Source organism: Melozone crissalis, unplaced genomic scaffold (genome assembly GCF_028551555.1).
Source record: "Melozone crissalis strain CALT ecotype California unplaced genomic scaffold, PUWL_Pcris_2 ptg000313l_1, whole genome shotgun sequence".
In the NCBI taxonomy this organism is placed as follows: domain Eukaryota; kingdom Metazoa; phylum Chordata; class Aves; order Passeriformes; family Passerellidae; genus Melozone; species Melozone crissalis.
This window is the reverse complement of record NW_026536064.1, coordinates 163,618-191,449: the sequence shown is the minus strand read 5'-3', so window position 1 is coordinate 191,449 and position 27,832 is coordinate 163,618. Positions and strand designations below refer to the sequence as shown.

The following is a 27,832-nucleotide window of genomic DNA, read 5'->3' as shown; positions in this document are numbered from 1 at the left end:
GCGGGGGTCTCCGGGAGGGTTTTTTGTGGGGGGCAGGGGAGGCAAATCGCATCGTGTCCTTCTCCCCACGGGGGCAAATCCCATCGTGTCCTTGTCCTTGCTCCCCCAGAGCAGGAGCTGAGCATGGAGAGCAGCGAGGAGCTGGTGGCAGAGGCCGAGCTGGGGCTCCGTGAGCAGCTCCAGGGTGAGGAGAAGAAGCCCCACAAGTGCTCGGAGTGTGGGAAGAGCTTCACTAAGAGGTCCAAGCTCATTGTCCACCAGAAGATCCACATGGAGCAACAGGTGGGATCTGAGGGGGAAAAACCCACCCTGAAGCAGGAAGGTGGTCAGAACTTGGAGCTGGGGCTCCATGAGCAGCTCCAGGGTGGGCAGGAGAAGCCCCACAAGTGCTCCGAGTGTGGGAAGAGCTTCAAGGTGAGTTCCCACCTGCTTGCCCACCAGAAGATCCACATGGAACAACAAGTGGGATCTGAGGGGGAACGACCCATCCTGGACCAGGCAGGGGGAGAGAAATCAGAGCTGGGGCTCCATGAGCAGCTCCAGGATGAGAAGGAGAAGCCCCACAAGTGCTCGGAGTGTGGGAAGAGCTTCGTGTGGAAATCGTCCCTGGTCAAGCACTGCAGAATCCACACGGGGCCACAGGTGGGATCTGAGGGGGACAAACCCACCCTGGACCAGAGCTCAGAGCTGGGGCTCCATGAGCAGCTCCAGGGTGGGGAGAAGAAGCCCCACAAGTGCTCCGAGTGTGGGAAGAGCTTCAAGTGGAGATCCAACCTGTTGGAGCACAGCAGGATCCACACCGGGGAGAAGCCCTACAAGTGCGGGGAGTGTGGGGAGAGCTTCAGCTGGAGCTCGCAGCTGCTTCTGCACCAGAGGAGGACCCACACCGGGGAGAAACCCTACGAGTGCCAGCAGTGCGGGAAGAGCTTCAGCTGGAAGTCGCACCTGACCAGCCACCTGAGGACCCACACTGGGGAGAAGCCCTACGAGTGTGACCAGTGCCAGAAGAGGTTCCAGAGCAGCTCCTCGCTCGTCGTCCACCAGCGCTCGCACACGGGCGAGCGGCCGTTCCGGTGCCCCGAGTGCGGCGCGGGCTTCAAGGAGAACTCGGCCCTCGTCCGGCACCGCCGCACCCACACCGGGGAGAGGCCCTACGGGTGCGAGCAGTGCCAGAGCTCCTTCCCGACCCGCTCGCTGCTGGCGGAGCACCAGCGCATCCACACCGGGGAGAAACCGTTCCGCTGCGACGACTGCGGGAAGGGCTTCCGGCAAAAGTCCAGCCTGGTCAAGCACCGGAGGATCCACACCGGGGAGAGGCCGTACGTGTGCGGGCAGTGCGGGAAGAGCTTCACGCAGAGCTCCAACCTGTTCGCGCACCAGAGGGGCCACGCGGAGCGGCCCTACGAGTGCGAGTACTGCTGGAGGAGCTTCTCGCAGAGCTCCAGCCTGATCGTCCACCAGAAGTGCCACACGCAGGTGAGGCCCTACGAGTGCAGGAGGTGCGGCAAGAGCTTCACCACCAGGTCCTACCTGGTCACCCACCAGATGATCCACACCGGGGAGCGGCCCCACGAGTGCGGGGAGTGCGGCAAGGCCTTCATGTCCAAGTCCCACCTGGTTTACCACCAGAGGAGCCACAGCGGGGAGAAACCCTACGAGTGTGATGTGTGCAAGAAGAGGTTCCTGACCAGCTCCCACCTCCTCAGCCACAAGCTGATGCACACCGAGGAGAGGCCGTTCTGCTGTCCTGACTGTGGCAAGGGCTTCAGGCACAAGTCCAACCTGGTGATCCACCAGCGCAGCCACACCGGGGAGAAGCCATTCCAGTGTCCCCAGTGTGGGAAGGGCTTCACCACCAGCTGCAGCATGACCAGACACCTGCAGAGCCAGCACTGAGGTGGGAAGAGCTCCGTGCGCTGCTCCAGCTCCATCTCACACGGGAGGATCTGCTCTGGATGGTCCCCAGTGAGCCCCAATGAGCAGAACGCTGGAGATCCGTGTTTGGAAGCCACCTGGTTGAGGGCTTCGCATGCTCCTGGATTTGTCAACTTCTGACCCAGAAATATCGAAATTTTTTCATCTTTTGGTAGTTTTAAGCAACACTAGATAGCCTTAAATGCATCATCCCCCACAAGAGCATCTGCTCTGGATGGTCTCCAGTGATCCCAAGTGGGCAGAGCCCAGATGATCCAGGTATCGAGGACACCTGGCTGAGGGCTCCACATCCTGCTGACTCCCCTGGATTTTCTTTTTATTTCTCTTTGTTCTTTTTAAACATTTATATCTGGAAATAATAATAAAGATGTTAAACGAAAACATGGATGGGCATGAGGGGGATGCTGGGTCTGAGGGAGTTGAGGGTTCCTGGGACAGATTTGGGGGTTCCTCAGGGCTTTGGGCACCCCAGGCCCAGCAGCTCCATCTGGGGCAGCAGATCAAGGACCCCCTGCCCTGGCAGTGTCCCCACGTCCTCCCGTCCTGGTTCCTGCTGTCCCCTGTCCAGGATCCTGCTCTCATCCGAGTCCAGATCCCATTCCTGTCTCAATACTTGTCCCTGTCCCATATTCTCTATCCGGTTCCCATTCCCGTATTCCCTGTCTCGTTCCCATTTTCCTGTTCCAGTCCCCAATTCCCATTTCTCTATTTCCTGTTTTGTTCTCCTTTTCCTATTCCAGTCCCCAATTCCCATTTCTCTATTCCCTGTCCCGTTCCCATTTTCTGATTCCTGATCCCCATCCCAGCCCCTCTCCTGTATTCCCGTTCCCGGTCCCGTTCCGCGTCCCCGCCATGACGTCACCGAGCAAACCCCGCGCTCCTCCCCCCACCAATCGCAGCACGCGATCGCTCCCGGATTTGCATAACCACGCCCTCGCTCTCCGCCTGCTTTTGGGTGCCGGCGCTGCCCGAGCCGGACTCGGAGCGGAGGAGGAGCGGGAGGAAGAGGAGGGGGAGAAGGAGGAGGAGGAAGAGGAGGGACAACGGAAAAGGAACACCGGGAGGAAGAGGCGCCGCAACCCCACGCGGTTCCCGCGCTCCGGCCGCAGCTGCCCCGGCCCCGCCGGCATCGCCCCCCGGAGGCCGCAGGTGAGCGGAGAGGGGGAGCTCGGCCCGACCCCATCGCGGGGGTCTCCGGGAGGGTTTTTGTGGGACAGGGGAGGCAAATCCCATCGTGTCCTTGTCCCCACGGGGGCAAATCCCATCTTGTCCTTATCCCCACGGGGGCAAATCCCATCGTGTCCTTGTCCCCACGGGGGCAAATCCCATCGTGTCCTTGTCCTTGCTCCCCCCGAGCAGGAGCTGAGCATGGAGAGCAGCGAGGAGCTGGTGGCAGAGGCCGTTTGGAGCGGCTCCACGGCTCGGCAGGGAGAAGCCAACGGGGAGGAGAAGCCGCGGAGATCCCTGAGCAGGAGGGGCTGCAAAGGCAGAGCGCGGGGATCCGAGGGGGAAAGAGCCGGCCTGGGCCATGGAGGGGCTCAGAGATCCGAGCTGGGGCTCCATGAGCAGCTCCAGGGTGGGCAGGAGAAGCCCCACAAGTGCTCCGAGTGCGGGAAGAGCTTCAGGAGGAGATCCAACTTGAATGTCCACCTGAGGAGCCACACGGGGGAGAAGCCCTACGAGTGTGATGAATGCCATCAGAGGTTTTACACCAACTCCAGTCTCGTCAGTCACCAGCGCACTCACACCGACGAGCGGCCATTTTGCTGTCCTGATTGTGGAAAGGGATTCAGGCAAAGGTCGAGCCTCGCCATCCACAAGCGAATCCACACTGGGGAGAGGCCCTATGAGTGTGGGGAGTGTGGGAGGAGCTTCAGGTGTCGGTCCAAACTGACTCTCCACCAGAGGAGCCACACGGGGGAACGACCCTACCAGTGTGACCAGTGCAAGAAGCGGTTTTTGAGGAGCAATGATCTCGTGGTGCACCAGCGCTCACACACAGATGAGAGGCCCTTCCAGTGCCCTGACTGCGGGAAGGGCTTCAACCTCGTCTCCCACCTCAACAGGCACCGGCGCATCCACACCGGGGAGAGGCCCTACGAGTGTGGTCAGTGCCAGAAGAGGTTCCTGAGCAGCTCCCATCTCCTCAGCCACCAGCTCATTCACACCGAGGAGAGGCCGTTCCACTGCCGTGAGTGTGGGAAGGGATTCAGACACAAGTCCCACCTCATCACCCACCGGCGCATCCACACCGGGGAGAGACCCCACGAGTGTCCCCAGTGTGGGAAGGGCTTCCGAAAGAGCTCCCACCTGACTGCCCACCTGGGGACCCACACTGGGGAGAGGCCCTATGAGTGTGGGGAATGTGGGAAGAGCTACATGTCCAAGTCCCACCTGATTTACCACCAGAGGAGCCACACGGGGGAACGACCCTACCAGTGTGATCAGTGCCAGAAGAGGTTTCGGAGCAGCGGTGATCTCGTGGGGCACCAGCGCTCACACACAGACGAGAGGCCCTTCCAGTGCCCCGACTGCGGGAAGCGCTTCAACCGCGTCTCCCACCTCAATGAGCACAGCCGCAGCCACACCGGGGAGAGGCCCTACGAGTGTGTTCAGTGCCAGAAGAGGTTCCTGAGCAGCTCCCATCTCCTCAGCCACCAGCTCATTCACACCGAGGAGAAGCCGTTCCACTGCCGTGAGTGTGGGAAGGGATTCACGTGCAACTCTGCCCTCATCGTCCACCGGCGCATCCACACCGGGGAGAGACCCCACGAGTGTCCCCAGTGTGGGAAGAGCTTCAGAGCGAGCTTCAGCCTGACTGCCCACCTGAGGAGCCACACTGGGGAGAGGCCCTACAAGTGTGATCAGTGCCAGAAGGGCTTTTACACCTCGTCTCATCTCCTCGTGCACCAGCGCATCCACACGGACGAGAGGCCCTTCCGCTGTCCCGAATGTGGGGTGGGATTCAAGCACAACTCAACTCTGGTCACACACAGGAGGATCCACACCGGGGAGAGACCCTACAAGTGTTCCCAGTGTGGGAAGAGCTTCTCTAAAAGCTCTGCCTTGAGCAGACACCAGAAGAGCCAGCACTAAAGGCAGCCCTGAGTGGGAAGAGCTCCACGGGCTTCTCCAGCCGCATCCCCCATGGGAGGATCTGCTCTGGATCGTCCCAGTGAGCCCAGGGGGGCAGAGCCCAGGTGATCCCTGTTTGGAGCACACCTGGCTGAGGGCTCCACATCCTCCTGGCTCGTCATGGCATGGATTTTCTTTTTATTTCTCTTTGTCCTTTCCAAACACCCAAATCTGAGGTCTAAAATGAAGACATTAAAATAAAGCAAGGATGGGCATGAGGGGGATGCTGGGTCTGAGGGAGTTGAGGGTTCCTGGGACAGATTTGGGGGTTCCTCAGGGCTTTGGGCACCCCAGGCCCAGCAGCTCCATCTGGGGCAGCAGATCAAGGACCCCCTGCCCTGGCAGTGTCCCCACGTCCTCCCATCCTGGTTCCTGCTGTCCCCTGTCCAGGATCCTGCTCTCATCCGAGTCCAGATCCCATTCCTGTCTCAATACTTGTCCCTGTCCCATATTCTCTATCTGGTTGCCATTCCCGTATTTCCTGTCCTGTTCCCATTTTCCTATTCCAGTCCCCAATTCCCATTTCTCTATTCCCAGTCCCGTTCCATTTTCTGATTCCTGCTCCCAATTCCAGCCTCTCTCCTGTATTCCCAGTCCAGTATTCACGCTCCTGTCACTGGCACATTTTATTATAAAATCCTTTCCTTGGGATTTTTTTCTCTTGAGAAGGTGAGAGGCCTCAGAAATTACCATAAAAACACTAATTATCTGCTGCCGTGGAATGCAGCATTTTCGCCTTGATTGGCCTAATGGGGCTGTTTTTAATTAATGAGCTTTGAAAATTTGGCTCTCTCAGACTCTCTGGTCGCTCACAAGATTTTATTATCATTCCGTTCTATTCCTTTGAAGCCTTAATATGAAATCCTTTTTTCTATTCTTTTACTAGAGTTTTAATAGAGCATTTTCTTTTAATAAAATATATCAATAATAAAATAATAAATGAGCTTTCTGAAAATGAAAAAATGGAGTCAAAATTTTCATCTCTTCCCTCACCCTGGGAGCCCAGAGAACACAGCAGGGTCCCTTTTCCCTTCCCGGTCCCTGTCCCCATTCCCGGTCCCAGCCATGACGTCACCGAGCAAAGCCCGCGCTCCTTCCTCCCACCAATCCCAGCGCTCGATCGCTCCAGGATTTGCATAACCACGCCCTCTCCCTCCGCCCGCTTGTGGGTGCCGGCGCTGCCCGGGCCGGGCTCGGAGCGGAGGAGGAGCGGGAGGAAGAGGAGGGGGAGAAGGAGGAGGAGGAAGAGGAGGGACAAAGGAAGAGGAGGGACAATGGAAGAGGAGGGACAACGGCAGAGGAAGAGCGGGAAGAAGAAGCGCCGCAACCCCACGCGGTTCCCGCGCTCCGGCCGCAGGCGCCCCGGCCCCGCCGGCATCGACCCCCGGAGGCCGCAGGTGAGCGGAGAGGGGGAGCTCGGCCCGACCCCATCGCGGGAGTCTCCGGGAGGGTTTTTGTGCGGCAGGGGAGGCAAATCGCATCGTGTCCTTGTCCCCACGGGGGCAACTCCTATCGTGTCCTTGTCCTTGCTCCCCCAGAGCAGGAGCTGAGCATGGAGAGCAGCGAGGAGCTGGTGGCAGAGGCCGTTTGGAGCGGCTCCGCGGCTCGGCAGGGAGAAGCCAACGGGGAGGAGAAGCCGCGGAGATCCCTGAGCAGGAGGGGCTGCAAAGGCAGAGCGCGGGGATCCGAGGGGGCAAGAGCCAGCCTGGGCCATGGAGTGGCTCAGAGATCCGAGCTGGGGCTCCATGAGCAGCTCCAGGGTGGGCAGGAGAAGCCCCACAAGTGCTCCGAGTGTGGGAAGAGCTTCAGGTGGAGATCCCGCCTGATGCAGCATTGCAGAATCCACACGGGGGAGCGACCCTACGAGTGTGATGTGTGCAAGAAGAGGTTCTTGCGCAGCTCCCATCTGCTCCGTCACCAGCGCATTCACACCGAGGAGCGGCCGTTCAGCTGTCCTGATTGTGGGAAGGGATTCAGGGAAAATTCCACTCTCACCATCCACCGGCGCATTCACAGTGGGGAGAGACCATATGAGTGTGATCAGTGCAAGAAGAGGTTTAAGCGCAGAGGCGATCTCCACAAGCACCGGCGCATCCACACCGGGGAGAGGCCCTACGAGTGTGGTCAGTGCCAGATGAGGTTCCTGAGCAGCCCAGATCTCCTGCGCCACCAGCTCATCCACACGGGGGAGAGGCCGTTCCACTGCCGTGAGTGCGGGAAGGGATTCAGACACAACTCTGCCCTCATCGTCCACCGGCGCATCCACACCAGGGAGAGACCCCACGAGTGTCCCCAGTGTGGGAAAAGCTTCAGGCAGAGCTCCAACCTGATTGTCCACCTGAGGAGCCACACTGGGGAACGACTCTACGAGTGTGATCAGTGCCAGATGAGGTTCCCGACCAGCTCGCATCTCCTCAGTCACCAGCTCATCCACACCGGGGAGAAGCCGTTCCACTGCCGTGACTGCGGGAAGGGATTCAGACACAACTCCACCCTCATCATCCACCGGCGCATCCACACTGGGGAGAGACCCCACGAGTGTCCCCAGTGTGGGAAAAGCTTCAGGCAGAGCTCCAACCTGATTGTCCACCTGCGGAGCCACACTGGGGAACGACTCTACGAGTGTGGTCAGTGCCAGAAGAGGTTCCTGAAGAGCTCTGATCTCCTCAGTCACCAGCTCATTCACACGGGGGAGAGGCCGTTCCACTGCCGTGACTGCGGGAAGGGATTCAGACACAAGTCCCACCTCATCACCCACCAGCGCATCCACACAGGGGAGAGGCCCTATGAGTGTCCCCAGTGTGGGAAAAGCTTCAGGCAGAGCTCCAACCTGACTGCCCACCTGAGGAGCCACACCAGGGAGAGGCCCTATGAGTGTGATCAGTGCAAGAAGAGGTTTCGGGCCACGTCTGATCTCCTCCTGCACCAGCGCATCCACACGGATGAGAAGCCCTTCCGCTGTCCTGATTGTGGGGTGGGATTCAAGCGGAACCGTGCCCTCATCACCCACCGGCGCATCCACACTGGAGAGAGACCCTACCAGTGTCCCCAGTGTGGGAAGGGCTTCACCACAAGCGGCAGCATGACCAGACACCAGAAGAGCCAGCACTGAGGGCAGCCCTTGGTGGGAAGAGTTCTTTGGCCTTCTCCAGCTCCATCTCACACGGGAGGATCTGCTCTGGATGGTCCCCCGTGAGCCCAGGTGTGCAGAGCCCCCTTGACCCATGCTTGAAGAACACCTGGCTGGGGACTCCACATCCACCTGGCTCCTCATAGCCTGGATTTTCTTTTTATATCTCTTTGTCATTTTAATACACTTTTCTGAGTCCGAGGTTGATAATAAAGATGTTGAACCAAGACGAGGATGTGGCCATGGGAGGATCTTCCAGGGTGTCAGGGTGATGCTGGGCCTGAGGGAGTTGAGGGTTCCTGGGACAGATTTGGGGCTTCCTTAGGACTTCGGGCACCCCACGGTCCCCATTCCCTGTTCCCATTCCCATTCCCGTTCCTTCTCCCCAGTCTGGGTCCCCATTCCCTGCCTCCATTCCCTGTCCCCATTCTCAGTTGCTGTCCCCTATAGTGGTCTCCATTTCCTGTTCCCATTCCTTGCCCGCATTCCCGGTACCCATTCCCCGTCCCCATTCCCGGTCGTTGTCCGCATTCCCGGTTCCTTTCCCCTTCCCAGTCTCCATTCCTTGTCCCGGTTCCTATTCCCGGTCCCCATTCCCTGTTCCCATTCCCGGTCCCCATTACCGGTCCCCATTCCCGATCCCCATTCCCGCTCCGCTCTCTCCGGACGCTCCAGCTGCCCCGCCCCCGCCTTGACGTCACCGAGCAAAGCCCGCGCTCCACCGTCCCACCAATCCCCGGGCGCGATCGCTCCTGGATTTGCATAACCACGCCCTCACCCCGCCTGTATTTTGGTGCGGGCGCTGCCCGGGCCGGACTCGGAGCGGAGGAGGAGCGGGAGGAAGAGGAGGGGGAGAAGGAGGAGGAGGAAGAGGAGGAACAAAGGAAGAGGCGGGACAACCGCGGAGGAAGAGCGGGAGGAAAAGGCGCCCCAACACCACGCGGTTCCCGCGCTCCGGCCGCGGCTGCCCCCGCCCCGCCGGCATCGCCGCCCGGAGCCCACAGGTGAGCGGAGAGGGGGAGCTCGGCCCGACCCCATCGCGGGGGTCTCCGGGAGGGTTTTTGTGGGACAGGGGAGGCAAATCCCATCGTGTCCTTGTCCCCACGGGGGCAAATGCCATCGTGTCCTTGTCCCCACGGGGGCAAATCCCATCGTGTCCTTGTCCCCACGGGGGCAAATCCCATCGTGTCCTTGTCCTTGCTCCCCCCGAGCAGGAGCTGAGCATGGAGAGCAGCGAGGAGCTGGTGGCAGAGGCCGTTTGGAGCGGCTCCACGGCTCGGCAGGGAGAAGCCAACGGGGAGGAGAAGGCGCGGAGATCCCTGAGCAGGAGGGGCTGCAAAGGCAGAGCGCGGGGATCCGAGGGGGCAAGAGCCAGCGTGGGCCATGGAGGGGCTCAGAGATCCGAGCTGGGGCTCCATGAGCAGCTGCAGGGTGGGCAGGAGAAGCCCCACAAGTGCTCCGAGTGTGGGAAGAGCTTCAGGTGGAGATCCTGGCTGATGAAACATTGCAGAATCCACACGGGGGAACGACCCTGCGAGTGTGGGGTATGTGGGAAGAGCTTCAGAGACACCTTCAACCTGACTGTCCATCTTAGGAGCCACACGGGGTAACGACCCTACGAGTGTGATCAGTGCCAGAAGAGGTTTGTGACCAGCTCTGATCTTGTGGTGCACCAACGCTCACACACAGGCGAGAGGCCCTTCCAGTGCCCCGACTGCGTGAAGCGCTACAAAAGCGCCTCCGAACTCAACAAGCATCGGTGCATTCACACCGCGGAGAGGCCCTACGAGTGTGGTCAGTGCCAGAAGAGGTTCCTGACCAGCACCCATCTCCTCAGCCACCAGCTCATTCACACCGAGGAGAGGCCGTTCCACTGCCGTGAGTGTGGGAAGGGATTCAGGGACAACTCTGCCCTCATTATCCACCGGTGCATCCACACCGGGGAGAGACCACACGAGTGTCCCCAGTGTGGGAAGGGCTTCAGAGAGAACTCCAGCCTGACTGTGCAGCTGAGGAGCCACACTGCGGAGCGGCCCTACGAGTGTGATCAGTGCAAGAAGAGGTTTCAATCCACATCCAATCTCCTCAAGCACCAGCGCATCCACACGGATGAGAAGCCCTTCCGCTGTCGTGATTGTGGGATGGGATTCAAGCAGAAGTGTACCCTCATCGCCCACCAGCGCATCCACACTGGAGAGAGACCCTACCAGTGTCCCCAGTGTAGGAAGAGGTTCACCACAAGAGGATGCATGACCAGACACCTGCAGAGGCAGCACTGAGGGCAGCCCTGGGTGGGCAGAGCTCTGTCGCCTTCTCCAGCTCCATCTCACACGGGAGGATCTGCTCTGGATGCTCCTCAGTGAGCCCAGGCGGGCAGAGACCCCTTTAATCCGGCTTTAAGAACAGCTTGCTGGCGGCTGCACATCCACCTGGCTCCGCATGGCCTGGATTTTCTTTTTTTCTCTGTTATTTTTCTACACATTTTTAAATCCGATGTTAATAATAAAGACATCTAACAAAGATAAGGATGTGGACATGGGGGAATCTTCCGGGGGATGAGGGGGATGCTGGGCCAGAGGGAATTGAGGGTTTCTGGGACTGATTTGGGGTTTCCTTAGGACTTTGGGCACCCCATGGTCCCCATTCCCTGTCCCCATTACCATTCCCGCTCCTTATCCGCTATCTGGGTCCCCAATACTGGTCCCCATTCCCGGTCCTTATCCCCAGGCTGGGTCCCCATTCCCTGCTTCCATTTCCTATCCCCATTCCCAGTCCCTGTTTCCAATACTGGTCCCAATTCGCTGTTCCCATTCCTTGTCCGCATTCCAGGTCACCATTCCCTCTCGCCAATCCCGCTCCCTGTCCGCATTCCCGGTTCCATTCCCAGGCCCCATTCCTTGTCCCCATTCCCGGTCCATGTCCCCATTCCCGGACCCCATTCCCATTCCCTGTCCCCATTCCCTGTTTCGATGCCTGGTCCCCATTCCCGGTCTACATTTCCCGTCCCTGTTCCCATTCCCGGTCCCCTTTCCCGGTCCGCTCTCTCCAGACGCTCCAGTTCCACCCCCAGCCATGACGTCACCGAGCACACCCCGCGCTCCTCCCTCCCACCAATCCCAGCGCGCGATCGCTCCCGGATTTGCATAACCACGCCCTCACCCCGCCTGTATTTTGGTGCCGGCGCTGCCCGGGCCGGACTCGGAGCAGAGGAGGAGCGGGAGGAAGAGGAGGGGGAGAAGGAGGAAAAGGAAGAGGAGGAACAAAGGAAAAGGAGGGACAAAGGGAAGTGGAAGCGCGGAAGGAAGAAACGCCCCAACACCACGCGGTTCCCCCGCTCCGGCCGCAGCTGCCCCGGCCCCGCCGGCATCGCCCCCCGGAGGCCGCAGGTGAGCGGAGAGGGGGAGCTGGGCCCGACCCCATCGCGGGGGTGTCCGGGAGCGTTTTTGTGGGGCAGGGGAGGCAAATCCCATCGTGTCCTTGTCCCCACGGGGGCAAATCCCATCGTGTCCTTGTCCCCACGGGGGCAAATCCCATCGTGTCCTTGTCCCTACGGGGGCAAATCCCATCGTGTCCTTGTCCCCATGGGGGCAAATCCCATCGTGTCCTTGTCCTTGCTCCCCCCGAGCAGGAGCTGAGCATGGAGAGCAGCGAGGAGCTGGTGGCAGAGGCCGTTTGGAGCGGCTCCACGGCTCGGCAGGGAGAAGCCAACGGGGAGGAGAAGCCGCGGAGATCCCTGAGCAGGAGGGGCTGCAAAGGCAGAGCGCGGGGATCCGAGGGGGAAAGAGCCAGCGTGGGCCATGGAGGGGCTCAGAGATCCGAGCTGGGGCTCCATGAGCAGCTGCAGGGTGGGCAGGAGAAGCCCCACAAGTGCTCCGAGTGTGGGAAGAGCTTCAGGAGGAGATCCTGCCTGATTGTGCACCAGAGAATCCACACGGGATCTGAGGGGGAAAAACCCACCCTGGACCAGGGTGAGAGCTCAGAGCTGGGGGTCCATGAGCAGCTCCAGGATGGGGAGGAGAAGCCCCACAAGTGTTTGGAATGTGGGAAGAGCTTCATGTTCAGATCGAAACTGATCGAGCACTGCAGAATCCACGCGGGCGAGGGGTTCTACAAGTGTGGGGCGTGTTGGAAGAGCTTCATGCTGAGTTCCGACTTCGTTGCCCACCTGAGGAGCCATACTGGCGAGAAGCCCTACAAATGTGATCAGTGCAAGAAGAGGTTCCTGCGGAGCTGCCATCTCCTAAAGCACCAGCGCATTCACAGTGAGCAGAAGTCGATCCGCTGCCCTGATTGTCGGAAGAGTTTCAGTCACATCTCTGCCCTCATTTTCCACCGGCACATCCACAATGGGGAGAGTCCCTACAAGTGTGATCAGTGCCAGAAGAGGTTTCAGAGCAGCTGCCGGCTCCTCAGTCACCAGCGAATTCACACCGAAGAGAGGCCGTTCCGCTGTCCTGATTGTGGGAAGGGATTCAAGCACAAATCTGCCCTTGTCGTCCACTGGCGAATCCACACCGGGGAGAGACCCCACGAGTGTCCCCAGTGTGGGAAGAGCTTCAGAGAGAGCTCCAGCCTGACTGCCCACCTGAGGAGCCACACCGGGGAGAGGCCCTATGAGTGTCCCCAGTGTGGGAAGCGTTTCACCAAGAGCTGCAATCTGACTATCCACCTCAGAAGCCACACCGGGGAGAGGCCCTACGAGTGTGATCAGTGCCAGAAGGGCTTTTACACCTCGTCTGAACTCCTCAGTCACCAGCGCATCCACACGGACGAGAGGCCCTTCCGCTGTCCCGATTGTGGGGTGGGATTCAAGCGCAACTCAACTCTGGTCACACACAGGAGGATCCACACTGGGGAGAGACCCTACAAGTGTCCCCAGTGTGGGAAGAGCTTCAGAAACAGCTCCAACCTGACTGTCCACATGAGGAGCCACATGGGGGAGAGGCCCTTCGAGTGTGATCAGTGCAAGCAGAGGTTTCAGCGTTGCTTCCATCTCCTCCGTCAGCAGCGCATCCACACGGACGAGAGGCCCTTCCACTGTCCTATTGTGGGGTGGGATTCAAGCACAACTCAATTCTCGTCAAACACAGGAGGATCCACACTGGGGAGAGACCCTACGAGTCTCCCCAGTGACGGAAGAGCTTCTCTAAAATCTCTACCTTGACCAGACACCTACAGAGCCAGCACTGAGGGCAGCCCTGGGTGGGCAGAGCTCCGTGGCCTTTTCCAGCTCCATGTCACACAGGAGGATCCACTCTGGATGATCCCCAGTGAGCCCAGGTGGGCAGAGCCCCCTTGTTGCATGTTTGGAGGACACCTGGCTGGGGGCTCCGCATCATCCTGGCTCCTCGTGGGCTGGATTTTCTTTTTATTTCTTCTTGTTATTTTTATACACCTTTCTAAATCCGAGGTTGATAATAAAGATGTTGAACGAATACCAGGATGTGGACTTGGGGGAGATCTTCCAGGGGATGAGGGGGATGCTGGGCCAGGGGGAGTTGAGGGTTCCTGGGACAGATTTGGGGCTTCCTTAGGACTTTGGGAACCCCACAGTCCCCATTCCCTATCCCCATTCCCAGTCGTTATCCCCAGTCTGGGTTCCTATTTCCTGCCTCCATTCCCTGTCCCCATTCATGGTGCCTGTCCCCAATACTGGTCCCCATTCCCTGTTCCCAATCCCGCTCCCTGTCTGCTTTTCTGGTTCCATTACCATTCCCACTCCCCATTCTTTGTCCCGATTCTCATTCCATGTCCCCATTCCCGGTCCCCGTCCCCATCCCCAGTCCCCATTCCCATTCCTTGTCCCGGTCCCCATTCCTTGTCCCCATTCCCGGTCCCCATTCCCGGGTTTCCCGGTCCCCATTCCCCGTCCTTTTTCCCATTCCCGCTCCTTTTCCCCAGTCTGGGTCCCTATTCCCGGTCCCCATTCCCTGTCCCGATTCCCGGCCTCCATTCCCGCTCCGCTCTCTCCGGACGCTTCAGCCCCCGCCTCCCGCCATGACGTCCCCGGGCGAACCCCGCGCTCCTCCCGCCCACCAATCGTAGCGCGCGATCGCTCTTAGATTTGCATAACCACGCCCATTCGGGCCGGCCCCCCCCGCCTCCCGGCGCTATTCGCTCCCAGCGCTCCCAGTAATAGCGGCACCGGCAGGGAAAGCGCTCCCAGTTCCCTCCCAGCGCTCCCAGTATCGCTCCCAGCGCTCCCAGTTCCCTCCCAGCGCTCCCAGTATCGCTCCCAGCGCTCACAGTTCCCTCCCAGTATCGCTCCCAGTATCGCTCCCAGCGCTCCCAGTTCCCTCCCAGCGCTCCCAGTCCCCTCCCAGTATCGGTCCCAGTGCAGGGAGGAGGGAAAGAAGGAGGAGCGGGAGGCAGAGGAGAGACTGAGGAGGAAGGAAAGGAGGAGCGAGGGCGAGTGGAGGAGGAAGAGGAGGAGCAGGGACACGGGGGACCAGGAGGAGGAGGAGGAGGGACACAGGAAGAGGAGGAGCGGGAGAAAGAGCGGCCTCATCACCCCCGGAGCCCGCAGGTGAGCGCCGGTGGGGGAGCTCGGTCTTACTGGGAGCACTGGGAGCGATGCCAGGAGCGATACTGGGAGCGCTGGGAGGGAACTGGGTGCACTGGGAATGAACTGGGAGGACAGATCTATTAATTTCTATTAGTTATTATTTACTATTTTATAGGGCCGATTTATTATTTTTTTGATATATATTACACAAAAAATTAGTTTTTATGGTGTATATTATATTAACAGAAAATCGTATATTAAAGTTATATATATTAATATAATAATTAAAATGTAATTATTATATTTTTATTAATTTAATAATTAAAATGTATTTATTATCTTATTATATTCTATCATATTTAAAGAAAATTATATATTAAAACTATATATATTAATATAATAATTGAAGTTATATTTTTAAGATATATATTCTACCTAAAGAAAATTATATATTAAAACTATATGTATTAATATAGATATTAATTAAAATTGTATATATAAAGATATATATTAAAAGAAAATTATACATTAAAACAATACTAAAGAAAGAAGAAAAGATTTCTTTAGAAGGCTCAAAAGGAAAAAACCCTGAAAGGAATGATAACAAAAGCTGCTGACCCTGAGAGAATCCGAGCCTGCTCCCCATGATTGGCCATGAATTCAAAACAAATTAAATACAAATAAAAAACACCCAGTGCGGCCCAATCCCGGCCGTGCCTATTGCATTCCACAGCCGCAGATAATTCTTGTTTATCTTTTCCCCAGAGGCTCCTCAGCTGCTCAGGAGAGGGGAAAAAACCCTAAAAAAAAGATTTTTCAGGAAATCTCGAGGAAGGCAGGGCCCCTTTTAACCCTCTGTGTGCTGGGGCAGCTGCCAGCCCGGCCTGGGGGGGGAAAAAGGGGGATGGGGGCAAATCCTGTCCTGGGATGGGGGCAAATCCCAAATGCCGTCCTGAATTGTGGGGCAAATCCCATCGTGTCCTTGTGGGGAAAATCCCAAATCCCACCCTGAATTGTGGGGCAAATCCCATCCTGGGATGGGGGCAAATCCCAAATGCCGTCCTGAATTGGGGGACAAATCCCTTCCTGAACTTGTGGGGTAAATCCCATCCTGAATTCTGGGGCAAATACCAAATCCCAAATCTCATCCTCAAATGTGGGGCAAATCCCATCGTGTCCTTGTCCCCACGGGGGCAAATCCCATCGTGTCCTTGTCCGTGCTCCCCCCGAGCAGGAGCTGAGCATGGAGAGCAGCGAGGAGCTGGTGGCAGAGGCCGTTTGGAGCGGCTCCACGGCTCGGCAGGGAGAAGCCAACGGGGAGGAGAAGCCGCGGAGATCCCTGAGCAGGAGGGGCTGCAAAGGCAGAGCGCGGGGATCCGAGGGGGCAAGAGCCAGCGTGGGCCATGGAGGGGCTCAGAGATCCGAGCTGGGGCTCCATGAGCAGCTCCAGGGTGGGGAGGAGAAGCCCCACAAGTGCTCCGAGTGTGGGAAGAGCTTCAGGAGGAGATCCTGCCTGATTGTGCACCAGAGAATGCACACGGGATCTGAGGGGGAAAAACCCACCCTGGACCAGGGTGAGAGCTCAGAGCTGGGGGTGCATGAGCAGCTCCAGGATGGGGAGGAGAAGCCCCACAAGTGCTCTCAGTGTGGGAAGAGCTTCAAGCGGAGATGTGACCTGATGCAGCATTGCAGAATCCACACGGGGGAACGACCTTACAAGTGTGATGTGTGCAAGAAGAGGTTCCTGAGCAGCTCCCATCTCCTCCGTCACCAGCTCATTCACACCGAGGAGAGGCCGTTCCACTGCCGTGACTGCGGGCAGCGCTTCAGGCGCAACTCCAACCTCATCGTCCACCGGCGCGTCCACACCGGGGAGAGGCCACACGAGTGTCCCCAGTGTGGGAAGGGATTCACCTCGAGCTCCAGCCTGACTGTCCACCGGAGGAGCCACACCGGGGAGAGGCCCTACGAGTGTGATCAGTGCCAGAAGGGCTTTTACACCTCGTCTCAACTCCTCGTGCACCAGCGCATCCACACGGACGAGAGGCCCTTCCGCTGTCCTGATTGTGGGCAGGGATTCAAAGAGAAGTCAACCCTTGTCAAACACAGGAGGATCCACACCGGGGAGAGACCCTACAAGTGTCCCCAGTGTGGGAAGAGTTTCACCCAGAGCTCCCATCTGACTGCCCACCGGAGGAGCCACACAGGGGAGAGGCCCTACGAGTGTGATCAGTGCCAGCAGGGCTTTTACACCTCGTCTGATCTCCTCGTTCACCAGCGCATCCACACGGACGAGAGGCCCTTCCGCTGTCTCGATTGTGGTGTGGGATTCAAGCGCAACTCAAATCTGGTCAGACACAGGAGGATCCACACCGGGGAGAGACCCCACAAGTGTCCCCAGTGTGGGAAGAGCTTCACCCAGAGCTCCAACCTGACTGTCCACCTCAGAAGCCACACCGGGGAGAGGCCGTACAAGTGTGCGGAGTATGGGAAGAGCTTCATGACCAAGCACAACCTGATTGTCCACCGGAGGAGCCACAGGGGTGAACGACCCTACAAGTGTGACCAGTGCAAGAAGAGGTTTCAGAGCAGCGGTGATCTCGTGGTGCACCAGCGCTCACACACGGACGAGAGGCCCTTCCCGTGCCCCGACTGCGGGAAGGGCTTCAAAAGTGTCTCCACCCTCAACCAGCACCGGCGCATCCACACCGGGGAGAGGCCCTACGAGTGTGGTCAGTGCCAGAAGAGGTTCCTGACCAGCTCCGAGCTCCTCAGCCACCAGCTCATTCACACCGAGGAGAGGCCGTTCCACTGCCGTGAGTGTGGGAAGGGATTCAGGCGCAACTCTGCCCTCGTCGTCCACCGGCGCAACCACACTGGGGAGAGACCCCACGAGTGTCCCCAGTGTGGGAAGAGCTTCTCTAAAACCTCCTCTTTGACCAGACACCTACAGAGCCAGCACTGAGGGCAGCCCTGGGTGGGAAGAGCTTCATACACTGCTCCAGCTGCATCCCCCACGGGAGGATCCGTGCTGGATGATCCCCAGTGAGCCCAGCAGGGCAGAACCCCCTTGATTCCTGTGTAGAAGACACCTGGCTGGGGGCTCCACATCCTCCTGGCTCCCCGTGGTCACCTGAACTCATCCGCAGTCCAAGATGAGAAATGGGTTATGGAGAGCAGATTCGTCAACTTCTGACCCTAGAAAAATGTTGTCCTTTTTTTTTTTTCATCTTTTGGTGATCTTCAGCAATACTAGATAGCCTTGGATGGCTTCTCCAATATCAATCCACCCCCCTTGGGAGGATCCCCTGTGAGCCCAGGTGGGCAGAACCCCCTTGATCCCTCTTTGGAGAACACCTGGCTGAGGGCTCCACATCCTCCAGGATTTTTCAATTTCTAGCCCTTGAAAAGTCTAATTTTTTCCAACTTTTGGTGGTATTAAGCAACACTAGATATCCTTGGATGTCTTCTCCACCATGGGAGGATCTGCTCTGGATGGTCCCCAGTGAGCCCAGGTCACAGTATTAAAGATATTGAAGTGAAACATGGATGGGCATGAGGGGGATGCTGGGTCCATGGAGTTGAGGGTTCCTGGGACAGATTTGGGGGTTCCTCAGGGCTTTGGGCACCCCAGGCCCAGCAGCTCCATCTGGGGCAGCAGATCAAGGACCCCCTGCCCTGGCAGTGTCCCCACGTCCTCCCGTCCTGGTTCCTGCTGTCCCCTGTCCAGGATCCTGCTCTCATCCGAGTCCAGATCCCATTCCTGACTCAATACTTGTCCCTGTCCCATATTCTCTATCCGGTTCCCATTCCCGTATTTCCTGTCCTGTTCCCATTTTCCTGTTCCAGTCCCCAATTCCCATTTCTCTATTTCCTGTCCCGTTCCCATTTTCTGATTCCTGATCCCAATCCCAGCCCCTCTCCTGTATTCCCAGTCCAGTATTCACGCTCCTGTCAGGGACATATTTTATTGAAAAATCCTTTCCTTAGGATCTTTTTCTCCTGAGAAGCTGAGAGGCCTCACAAATTAAAATATAAACACGAATGATCTGCTGCTGTGGAATGCAGCACTTTCATCTTTGATTGGTGTCGGGTGGTAGTTTTTCAGTAATGGCCAATCAAAGGCCGGCTGTCTCAGACTGTCTGGACACTCACAAGATTTTTTTATCATTCTTTTTTGTTATTTTCTACCTTTCTGATGAAATCCTTTTTTCTATACTTTTAGTATAATTTCAATATAGCATTATCTTTCAATATCATATATCAATATTAAAATAATAAATCAGCTTTCTCAAAATACAACCATGGAGTCAAAATTTTAATCTCTTGCCTCATCTTGGGACCCCGGCGACAACCACAGGGTCCATTTTCCGTTCCCGGTGCCCGTTCCCCGTCCCGATTCCCCGTTCCCGCCATGACGTCACCGAGCAAACCCCGCGCTCCTCTCCCCACCAATCCCAGCGCGCGACGGCACCGGGATTTGCATAACCACGCCCTCGCTCCTCTCCTGCTTTTGGGTGCCGGCGCTGCCCGGGCGGGACTCGGAGCGGAGGAGGAGCGGGAGGAAGAGGACGTGGGGAATAAGGGGGAGGAAGACGAGGGACTAAGGAAGAGGAGGGAGAAGGAAAGAGGAGAGACAAAGGAACTGGAAGAGGAGGGAAAAAGGAAGAGGAAAAGCGGGAGGAAGAGGCGCCCCAACACCACGAGGTTCCCGCGCTCCGGCCGCAGCTGCCCCGGCCCCGCCGGCATCGCCGCCCGGAGGCCGCAGGTGAGCGGAGAGGGGGAGCTCGGCCCGACCCCATCGCGGGGGTCTCCGGGAGGGTTTTGTGGGGCAGGGGAGGCAAATCCCATCGTGTCCTTGTCCCCACGGGGGCAAATCCCATCGTGTCCTTGTCCTTGCTCCCCCAGAGCAGGAGCTGAGCATGGAGAGCAGCGAGGAGCTGGTGGCAGAGGCCGTTTGGAGCGGCTCCACGGCTCGGCAGGGAGAAGCCAACGGGGAGGAGAAGCCGCGGAGATCCCTGAGCAGGAGGGGCTGCAAAGGCAGAGCGCGGGGATCCGAGGGGGCAAGAGCCAGCCTGGGCCATGGAGGGGCTCAGAGATCCGAGCTGGGGCTCCATGAGCAGCTGCAGGGTGGGGAGGAGAAGCCCCACAAGTGCTCCGAGTGTGGGAAGAGCTTCAGGTGGAGATCCAACCTGACTGTCCACCTGAGGAGCCACACGGGGCAGAGGCCCTACGAGTGTGATCAGTGCCAGAAGAGGTTTGTGACCAGCTCTGATCTCGTGGTGCACCAGCGCTCACACACAGACGAGAGGCCTTTCCAGTGCCCCGACTGCGGGAAGCGCTTCAAAAGCGTCTCCGACCTCAAGAGGCACCGGCGCATCCACTCCGGGGAGAGGCCCTACGAGTGTGGTCAGTGCCAGATGAGGTTCCTGAGCAGCTCCAAGCTCCTCCGTCACCAGCTCATCCACACCGGGGAGAGGCCGTTCCAGTGCTGTGACTGTGGACAGAGTTTTAGACGCAACTCCCACCTCAACAGTCACCGGCGCATCCACACCGGGGAGAGGCCCTATGAGTGTCCCCAGTGTGGGAAGAGTTTCAACCAGAGCTCCCATCTGACTGGTCACCTCAGAAGCCACACCGGGGAGAGGCCCTACGAGTGTGATCAGTGCCAGAAGGGCTTTTACACCTCGTCTGAACTCCTCAGTCACCAGCGCATCCACACGGACGAGAGGCCCTTCCGCTGTCCTGATTGTGGGGTGGGATTCAAGCACAACTCAACTCTGGTCACACACAGGAGGATCCACACCGGGGAGAGACCCTACAAGTGTTCCCAGTGTGGGAAGTGCTTTTCTCGAATTTCCAGCTTGAGCAGACACCTACAGAGCCAGCACTGAGGACAGCCCTGGGTGGGCAGAGCTCCGTGGCCTTTTCCAGCTCCATGTCACACGGGAGGATCTGCTCTGGATGGTCCCCAGTGAGCCCAGGTGGGCAGAGCCCCCTTGACTCCTGCTTGCAGCACACCAGGCTGGGGGCTCCACATCCTCCTGGCTCCTCGTGGCCTGGATTTCCTTTTGATTTCTCTTTGTTTTTTTTATACACCTTTCTAAATCCGAGGTGAAGAATAAAGATGTTGAACGAAGACCAGGATGTGGACTTGGGGGGGATCTTCCAGGGGATGAGGGGGATGCTGGGCCAGGGGGAGTTGAGGGTTCCTGGGACAGATTTGGGGCTTCCTTAGGACCTAGGGAACCCCATGGTCCCCATTCCCTGTCCCCATTCCCGGTCCTTATCCCCAGTCTGGGTTCCTATTCCCTGCCTCCATTCCTTGTCTCCATTCGTGGTCCCTGTCCCAAATACTGGTCCCCATTCCCTGTTCCCATTCCTGGTCTGAATTCCCGTTCCCCATTCCCTGTCCCCAATCACGCTCCCTGTCCGCATTTCCAGTTCCATTACCAGTCCCCATTCCTTGTCCCGATTCCTGGTCCATGTCTCCATTCCCGGTCACCGTTCCCATTCCCGTTCCCCATTCCCATTCCTTGTCCCGGTCCCCATTCCCGGTCTCCATTCCCTCTCCGCTCTCTCCGGACGCTTCAGCCCCCGCCTCCCGCCATGACGTCGCCGGGCAAACCTCGCGCTGCTCCCCCCCCTCCAATCGCAGCGCGCTATCGGTCCGAGATTTGCATAACCACGCCCATTCGGGCCGGCCCCGCCCGCCGCCCGGCGCAGTTCCCTCCCAGCGCTCCCAGTAAGAGCGGCACCGGCAGGGAAAGCGCTCCCAGTTCCCTCCCAGTACCGCTCCCAGTATCGCTCCCAGCGCTCCCAGTATCGCTCCCAGCGCTCCCAGTATCGCTCTCAGTGCAGAGAGGAGGGAGAGAAGGAGGAGCGGGAGGAAGAGGAGGGACTGAGGAGGAAGGAAAGGAGGAGCAGGAGCGCGAGAGGAGGAGGAAGAGGAGGAGGAGGGACACGGGAGGAGCAGGAGGAGGAAGAGGAGGGATAGAGGAAGAGGAGGAGCGGGAGGAAGAGCGGCCGCATCAGCCCCGGAGCCCGCAGGTGAGCGCGGATGGGGGAGCTCGGTCTAACTGGGAGCGCTGGGAGCGATACTGGGAGCGCTGGGAGCGATACTGGGAGCGCTGAGAGCGGTACTGGGAGCGCTGGGAGGGAACTGGGAGCGCTGATTTATTATTTTGTATTAGTTATTATTTATTATTGTATAGGGCTGATTTAGTATTTTATGATGTATATTACATTAAAATGTTTTATTTTATGATAAATATTATATTAAAATAATTTTTATCATAAAATTATTATAATATATTAATTATAATATATTTTTATTTCATGATATATATTATATTAAAAGAAAAATAAATTTTAAGACTATATGTAATAATTAGAATTATAGTTTTTTAATGATATACATTAAAAGATAGTTATTTATTCAAAATATAGATATTAATAGAGATCTTAATTTAAATTATATTTATTTTTTTATAATATATATTCTAAAAAGAGAATATTATTTAATAAAACCACATATCTTATTTAAAAATATGTTTGTTATTTTATGCTATGTATTATATTAAAAGACAACCATATAGTAAAAATATATACATGAATATATTAATTAAAATATATTTATTATCTTTTTATATTTAACTACATTTAAAGAGAATTATATATTGAAACTTTTATATTAATTTAAATTATATTTTTAAGATATATATTGTATTTAAAGAAAATACTATGTTAAAACTGTATGTATTAACATAGATATAAATTAAAATTGTATATATAAAGATATATATTAAAAGAAAATTATGCAATAAAACCATACTAAAAATAGAAGAAAAGATTTCTTTAGACGGTTTAAAAGGAAAAAATCCTGAAAGGAATGATAACAAAAGCTGCTGACCCTGAGAGAATCCAAGCCCACTCCCCATGATTGGCCATGAATTAAAAACAAATTTAAAACAAATTAGAAACAACCAGTACGGCCAATTCCCAGCTGTGCCTGTTGCATTCCACAGCCGCAGATAATTCTTGTTTATCTTTTCCCCAGAGGCTCCTCAGCTGCTCAGGAGAGGGGAAAAAACCCTAAAAAAAGAGATTTTTCAGGAAATCTCGAGGAAGGCAGGGCCCCTTTTAACCCTCTGTGTGCTGGGGCAGCTGCCAGCCCGGCCTGGGGGGGAAAAAAGGGGGGTGGGGGCAAATCCTGTCCTGGGATGGGGGCAAATCCCAAAGGCTGTCCTGAATTGTGGGGCAAATCCCACCCTGTCATTGGTGTGGGGCAAACCCCAAATCCCATCCTGAATTTTGGGGGAAATCCCACCCTGTCATTGTCCCCATGGGGGCAAATCCCATCGTGTCCTTGTCCCCATGGGGGCAAATCCCATCGTGTCCTTGTCCTTGCTCCCCCCGAGCAGGAGCTGAGCATGGAGAGCAGCGAGGAGCTGGTGGCAGAGGCCCTTTGGAGCGGCTCCACGGCTCGGCAGGGAGAAGCCAACGGGGAGGAGAAGCCGCGGAGATCCCTGAGCAGGAGGGGCTGCAAAGGCAGAGCGCGGGGATCCGAGGGGGCAAGAGCCAGCCTGGGCCATGGAGGGGCTCAGAGATCCGAGCTGGGGCTCCATGAGCAGCTGCAGGGTGGGCAGGAGAAGCCCCACAAGTGCTCCGAGTGTGGGAAGAGCTTCAAGAGGAGATCCACCCTGACTGCCCACCTGAGGAGGCACACCGGGGAGAGGCCCTAAGAGTGTGATCAGTGCCAGAAGGGCTTTTACACCTCGTCTGAACTCCTCAGTCACCAGTGCATCCACAGGGACGAGAGGCCCTTCCGCTGTCCCGATTGTGGGGTGGGATTCAAGTACAACTCAGCTCTGGTTAGACACAGGAGGATCCACACAGGGGAGAGACCCTACAAGTGTCTCCAGTGTGGGGAGAGCTTCTCTAAAATCACTACCTTGAGAAGACACCAGAAGAGCCAGCACTGAGGGCAGCCCTGGGTGGGCAGAGCTCTGTGGCCTTCTGCAGCTCCATCTCACACGGGAGGATCTGCTCTGGATGCTCTTCAGTGAGCCCAGGCGGGCAGAGCCCCCTTTAATCCGGCTTTAAGAACACCTGGCTGGGCGCTCCACATCCACCTGGCTCCTCGTGGGCTGGATATTCTTTTTTTCCCTCCTTGTCATTTTTATACACATTTTTTAATCCGATGTTAATAATAAAGACAGCTAAGAAAGATGAGGATGTGGACATGGGGGGATCTTCCAGGGGATGAGGGGGATGCTGGGATAGAGGGAGTTCAGGATTCCTGGGACTGATTTGGGGTTTCCTTAGGACTTTGGGAACCCCACGGTCCCCATTCCCTGTCCCCATTACCATTCCGGCTTCTTGTCCCCAGTCTAGGTCCCCATTCCCTGCCTCCATTCCCAGTCCCCATTCCCGCTCCGCTTTCTCCGGACGCTCCAGTTCCTACCCCCGCCATGACGTCACCGAGGAAATCCCGCGCTCCTCCCTCCCACCAATGCCAGCGCGCGATCGCCCCCTCATTTGCATAACCACGCCCTCGCTCCGCTTCTATTTTGGTTTCGGCGGTGCACGGGCGGCGGAAGGAGGAGGAGGAAGAGGAGGGACAAAGGAAGAGGAGGGACAAAGAAAGAGGAACGCCGGGAGGATGAGGCGCCCCAACACCACGCGGTTCCCCCGCTCCGGCCGCAGCTGCCCCCGCCCCGCCGGGATCGCCCCCCGGAGCCCGCAGGTGAGCGGAGAGGGGGAGCTCGGCCCGACCCCATCGCGGGGGTGTCCGGGAGGGTTTTTGTGGGGCAGGGGAGGCAAATCCCATCGTGTCCTTGTCCCCACGGTGGCAAATCCCATCGCGTCCTTGTCCCCATGGGCGCAAATCCCATCGTGTCCTTGTCCCCACGGGGGTAAATCCCATCGTGTCCGTGTCCCCACGGGGGCAAATCCCATCGTGTCCTTGTCCCCATGGGGGCAAATCCCATCGTGTCCTTGTCCTTGCTCCCCCAGAGCAGGAGCTGAGCATGGAGAGCAGCGAGGAGCTGGTGGCAGAGGCCGTTTGGAGCGGCTCCACGGCTCGGCAGGGAGAAGCCAACGGGGAGGAGAAGGCGCGGAGATCCCTGAGCAGGAGGGGCTGCAAAGGCAGAGCGCGGGGATCCGAGGGGGAAAGAGCCAGCGTAGGCCATGGAGGGGCTCAGAGATCCGAGCTGGGGCTCCATGAGCAGCTGCAGGGTGGGCAGGAGAAGCCCCACAAGTGCTCGGAGTGTGGGAAGAGCTTCAGTTTGAGATCCTGCCTGATTGTGCACCAGAGAATCCACACGGGATCTGAGGTGGAAAAACCCACCCTGGACCAGGGTCAGAGCTCAGAGCTGGGGCTCCATGAGCAGCTCCAGGATGGGCAGGAGAAGCCCCACAAGTGCTCTGAGTGTGGGAAGAGCTTCAGGTGGAGATCCCGCCTGAATGTCCACCTGAGGAGCCACACGGGGGAGAGGCCCTATGAGTGTAATGAATGCCATCAGAGGTTTTACACCAATTCCCATCTCGTGAGTCACCAGCGCATTCACACACGAGCGGGCATTTTGCTGTCCTGATTGTGGAAAGGGATTCAGGCAAAGGTCCAGCCTCGTCATCCACCAGCGAATCCACACTGGGGAGAGGCCCTATGAGTGTGGGGAGTGTGGCAAGCGCTTCAGAGAGAGCTCCAGCCTGACTGTCCACCTGAAGAGCCACACCGGGGAGAGGCCCTACGAGTGTGGTCAGTGCCAGATGAGGTTCCTGAGCAGCTCTGATCTCCTCCGTCACCAGCTCATTCACACTGAAGAGAGGCCGTTCCACTGCCATGACTGTGGGAAGGGATTCAGGCACAACTCCAAACTCATCGTCCACCGGCGCATCCACACCGGGGAGAGACCACACGAGTGTCCCCAGTGTGGGAAGGGATTCAGAGAGAGCTTCAGCCTGACTGTCCACCTGAGGAGCCACACAGGGGAGAGGCCCTATGAGTGTCCCCAGTGTAGGAAGAGTTTCACCCAGAGCTTCAGCCTGACTGTGCACCTGAGGAGCCACACCGGGGAGAGGCCCTACGAGTGTGATCAGTGCAAGAAGGGCTTTAACACCTCCTATGATCTCATCAGGCACCAGCGCATCCACACGGACGAGAGGCCCTTCCGCTGTCCCGAATGTGGGGTGGGATTCAGGCAGAACTCAAATCTGGTCAGACACAGGAGAGTCCACTCTGCGGACTGACCCTAGAAGTGTCCCCAGTGTGAGAAGAGCTTCTTGCAGAGCTCAGGGCTGGTGTCCCACCAGAAGATCCACACCAGGGAGAGACTCCACAAGTGTCCCCAGTGTGGGAAGAGCTTCTCTAAAACCTCTGCCCTGACCAGACACCAGAAGAGCCAACACTGAGGGCTGCCCTGGGTGGGAAGAGCTCCGTGCGCTGCTTCAGCTCCATCTCACACAGGAGGATCTGCTCTGGATGGTCCCCAGTGAGCCCAGGTGGGCAGAGCCCCCTTGACTCCTGCTTGCAGCACACCTGGCTGGGGGCTCCACATCCTCCTGGCTCCTCGTGGCCTGGATTTTCTTTTTATTTATCTTTGTTATTTTTATACACCTTTCTAAATCCCAAGTTAATAATAAAGACATTGAACCAAGACAAGGATGTGGACATGGGGGGATCTTCCAAGGGATGAGGGGGATGCCGGGCCAGAGCGGGCTGAGGGTTCCTGGGACAGATTTGGGGCTTCCTTAGGACTTTGGGCACCCCATGGTCCCCATTCCCTGTCCGCATTCCCGCTCCTTCTCCCCAGTCTGGGTCCCCATTCCCTGCCTCCATTCCCTGTCCCCATTCCCGGTCGCTGTCCCTAATACGGGTCCCCATTCCCTGATCCCGTTCCTGATCCGCATTGCCGGTCCCCATTCCCTGTCCCCAATCCCGCTCCCTGTTCACATTCCCGGTTCCATTTCCATTCCCGGTCCCCATTCCCGGTCCCTGTCCCCATTCCCGCTCCGCTCTCTCCGGCCGCTCCAGCGGCCCCCCCGCCATGACGTCACCGAGGACACCCTGCGCTCCTCCCTCCCACCAATCCCAGCGCGCGATCGCTCCCTGATTTGCATAACCGCGCCCTCACCCCGCCTGTATTTTGGTGCCGGCGCTGCCCGGGCGGGACTCGGAGCGGAAGAGGAGCGGGAGGAAGAGGTGGGGGAGAAGGAGGGGGAGGAAGAGGAGGGACAAAGGAAGAGAAGGGAAAACGGAACAGGAACACCGGGAGAAAGAGGCGCTCCAAGACCACGCGGTTTCCCCGCTCGGGCCGCAGCATCCCCAACCCCGCCGGCATCGCTCCCCGGAGGCCGCAGGTGAGCGGAGAGGGGGAGCTCGGCCCGACCCCATCGCGGGGGTGTCCGGGAGGGTTTTTGTGGGGCAGGGGAGGCAAATCCCATCGTGTCCTTGTCCCCACGGTGGCAAATCCCATCCTGTCCTTGTCCCCATGTGGGCAAATCCCATCGTGTCCTTGTCCGTGCTCCCCCCGAGCAGGAGCTGAGCATGGAGAGCAGCGAGGAGCTGGTGGCAGAGGCCGTTTGGAGCGGCTCCGCGGCTCGGCAGGGAGAAGCCAACGGGGAGGAGAAGGCGCGGAGATCCCTGAGCAGGAGGGGCTGCAAAGGCAGAGCGCGGGGATCCGAGGGGGCAAGAGCCAGCGTGGGCCATGGAGGGGCTCAGAGATCCGAGCTGGGGCTCCATGAGCAGCTCCAGGGTGGGCAGGAGAAGCCCCACAAGTGCTCCGAGTGTGGGAAGAGCTTCAAGCGGAGATGCGACCTGATGCAGCATTGCAGAATCCACACGGGGGAACGACCCTACGAGTGTGATGTGTGCAAGAAGAGGTTCCTGAGCAGCTCCCATCTGCTCCGTCACCAGCGGATTCACACCGAGGAGCGGCCGTTCCGCTGTCCTGATTGTGGGAAGGGATTCAGGGAAAATTCCACTCTCACCACCCACCGGGGCATTCACACCGGGGAGATGCCCTACAAGTGTGATCAGTGCCAGAAGAGGTTCCTGAGCAGCTCCCATCTCCTCAGTCACCAGCTCATTCACACTGAAGAGAGGCCGTTCCACTGCCGTTACT

At 57.5% G+C, this 27,832-nt stretch overlaps 2 protein-coding genes across 4 annotated transcripts in view; both read left to right on the top strand.

The window, feature by feature from the left end:
- The first annotated feature begins 108 nt into the window (after positions 1-108).
- On the top strand, positions 109-8,182 carry LOC128949828 (zinc finger protein OZF-like). 3 transcript variants are annotated; one of them, XM_054294689.1, is made up of 5 exons: positions 109-1,334; positions 1,500-1,665; positions 3,535-4,737; positions 4,906-5,016; positions 6,908-8,182. In XM_054294689.1, exons 1-5 carry the CDS (start codon positions 124-126, stop codon positions 8,180-8,182), a joined length of 3,966 nt encoding a protein of 1,321 aa, XP_054150664.1. In that variant the 5' UTR covers positions 109-123. The 3 variants fall into 3 exon arrangements, with proteins under 3 accessions (XP_054150664.1, XP_054150666.1, XP_054150665.1); XM_054294691.1 differs by lacking the exons at positions 3,535-4,737; positions 4,906-5,016; positions 6,908-8,182 and having other exon boundaries at positions 109-462; positions 559-642; positions 727-2,283; XM_054294690.1 differs by lacking the exons at positions 3,535-4,737; positions 4,906-5,016; positions 6,908-8,182 and having other exon boundaries at positions 109-642; positions 727-2,283.
- Positions 8,183-24,369: 16,187 nt separating this feature from the next.
- Positions 24,370-27,832, top strand: part of LOC128949835 (uncharacterized) — a 55,876-nt gene continuing 52,413 nt past the window's right edge. The window contains 2 exon segments of the mRNA XM_054294694.1: positions 24,370-24,453; positions 26,743-26,910. Coding sequence (XP_054150669.1) covers positions 24,370-24,453; positions 26,743-26,910 — 252 coding nt within the window.

Coding starts and splice junctions, on each gene's coding strand:
- LOC128949828 (XM_054294689.1), top strand. CDS start 124: ATGGAGAGCAGCGAGGAGCTGGTGGCAGAGGCCGAGCTGGGGCTCCGT. Junction 1,666..3,534: donor AGAAACCCTACGAGTGTGAT/GTGTGCAAGAAG, acceptor AAGCCCCACAAG/TGCTCCGAGTGCGGGAAGAG. Junction 5,017..6,907: donor CTGCCTTGAGCAGACACCAG/AAGAGCCAGCAC, acceptor ATGCAGCATTGC/AGAATCCACACGGGGGAGCG.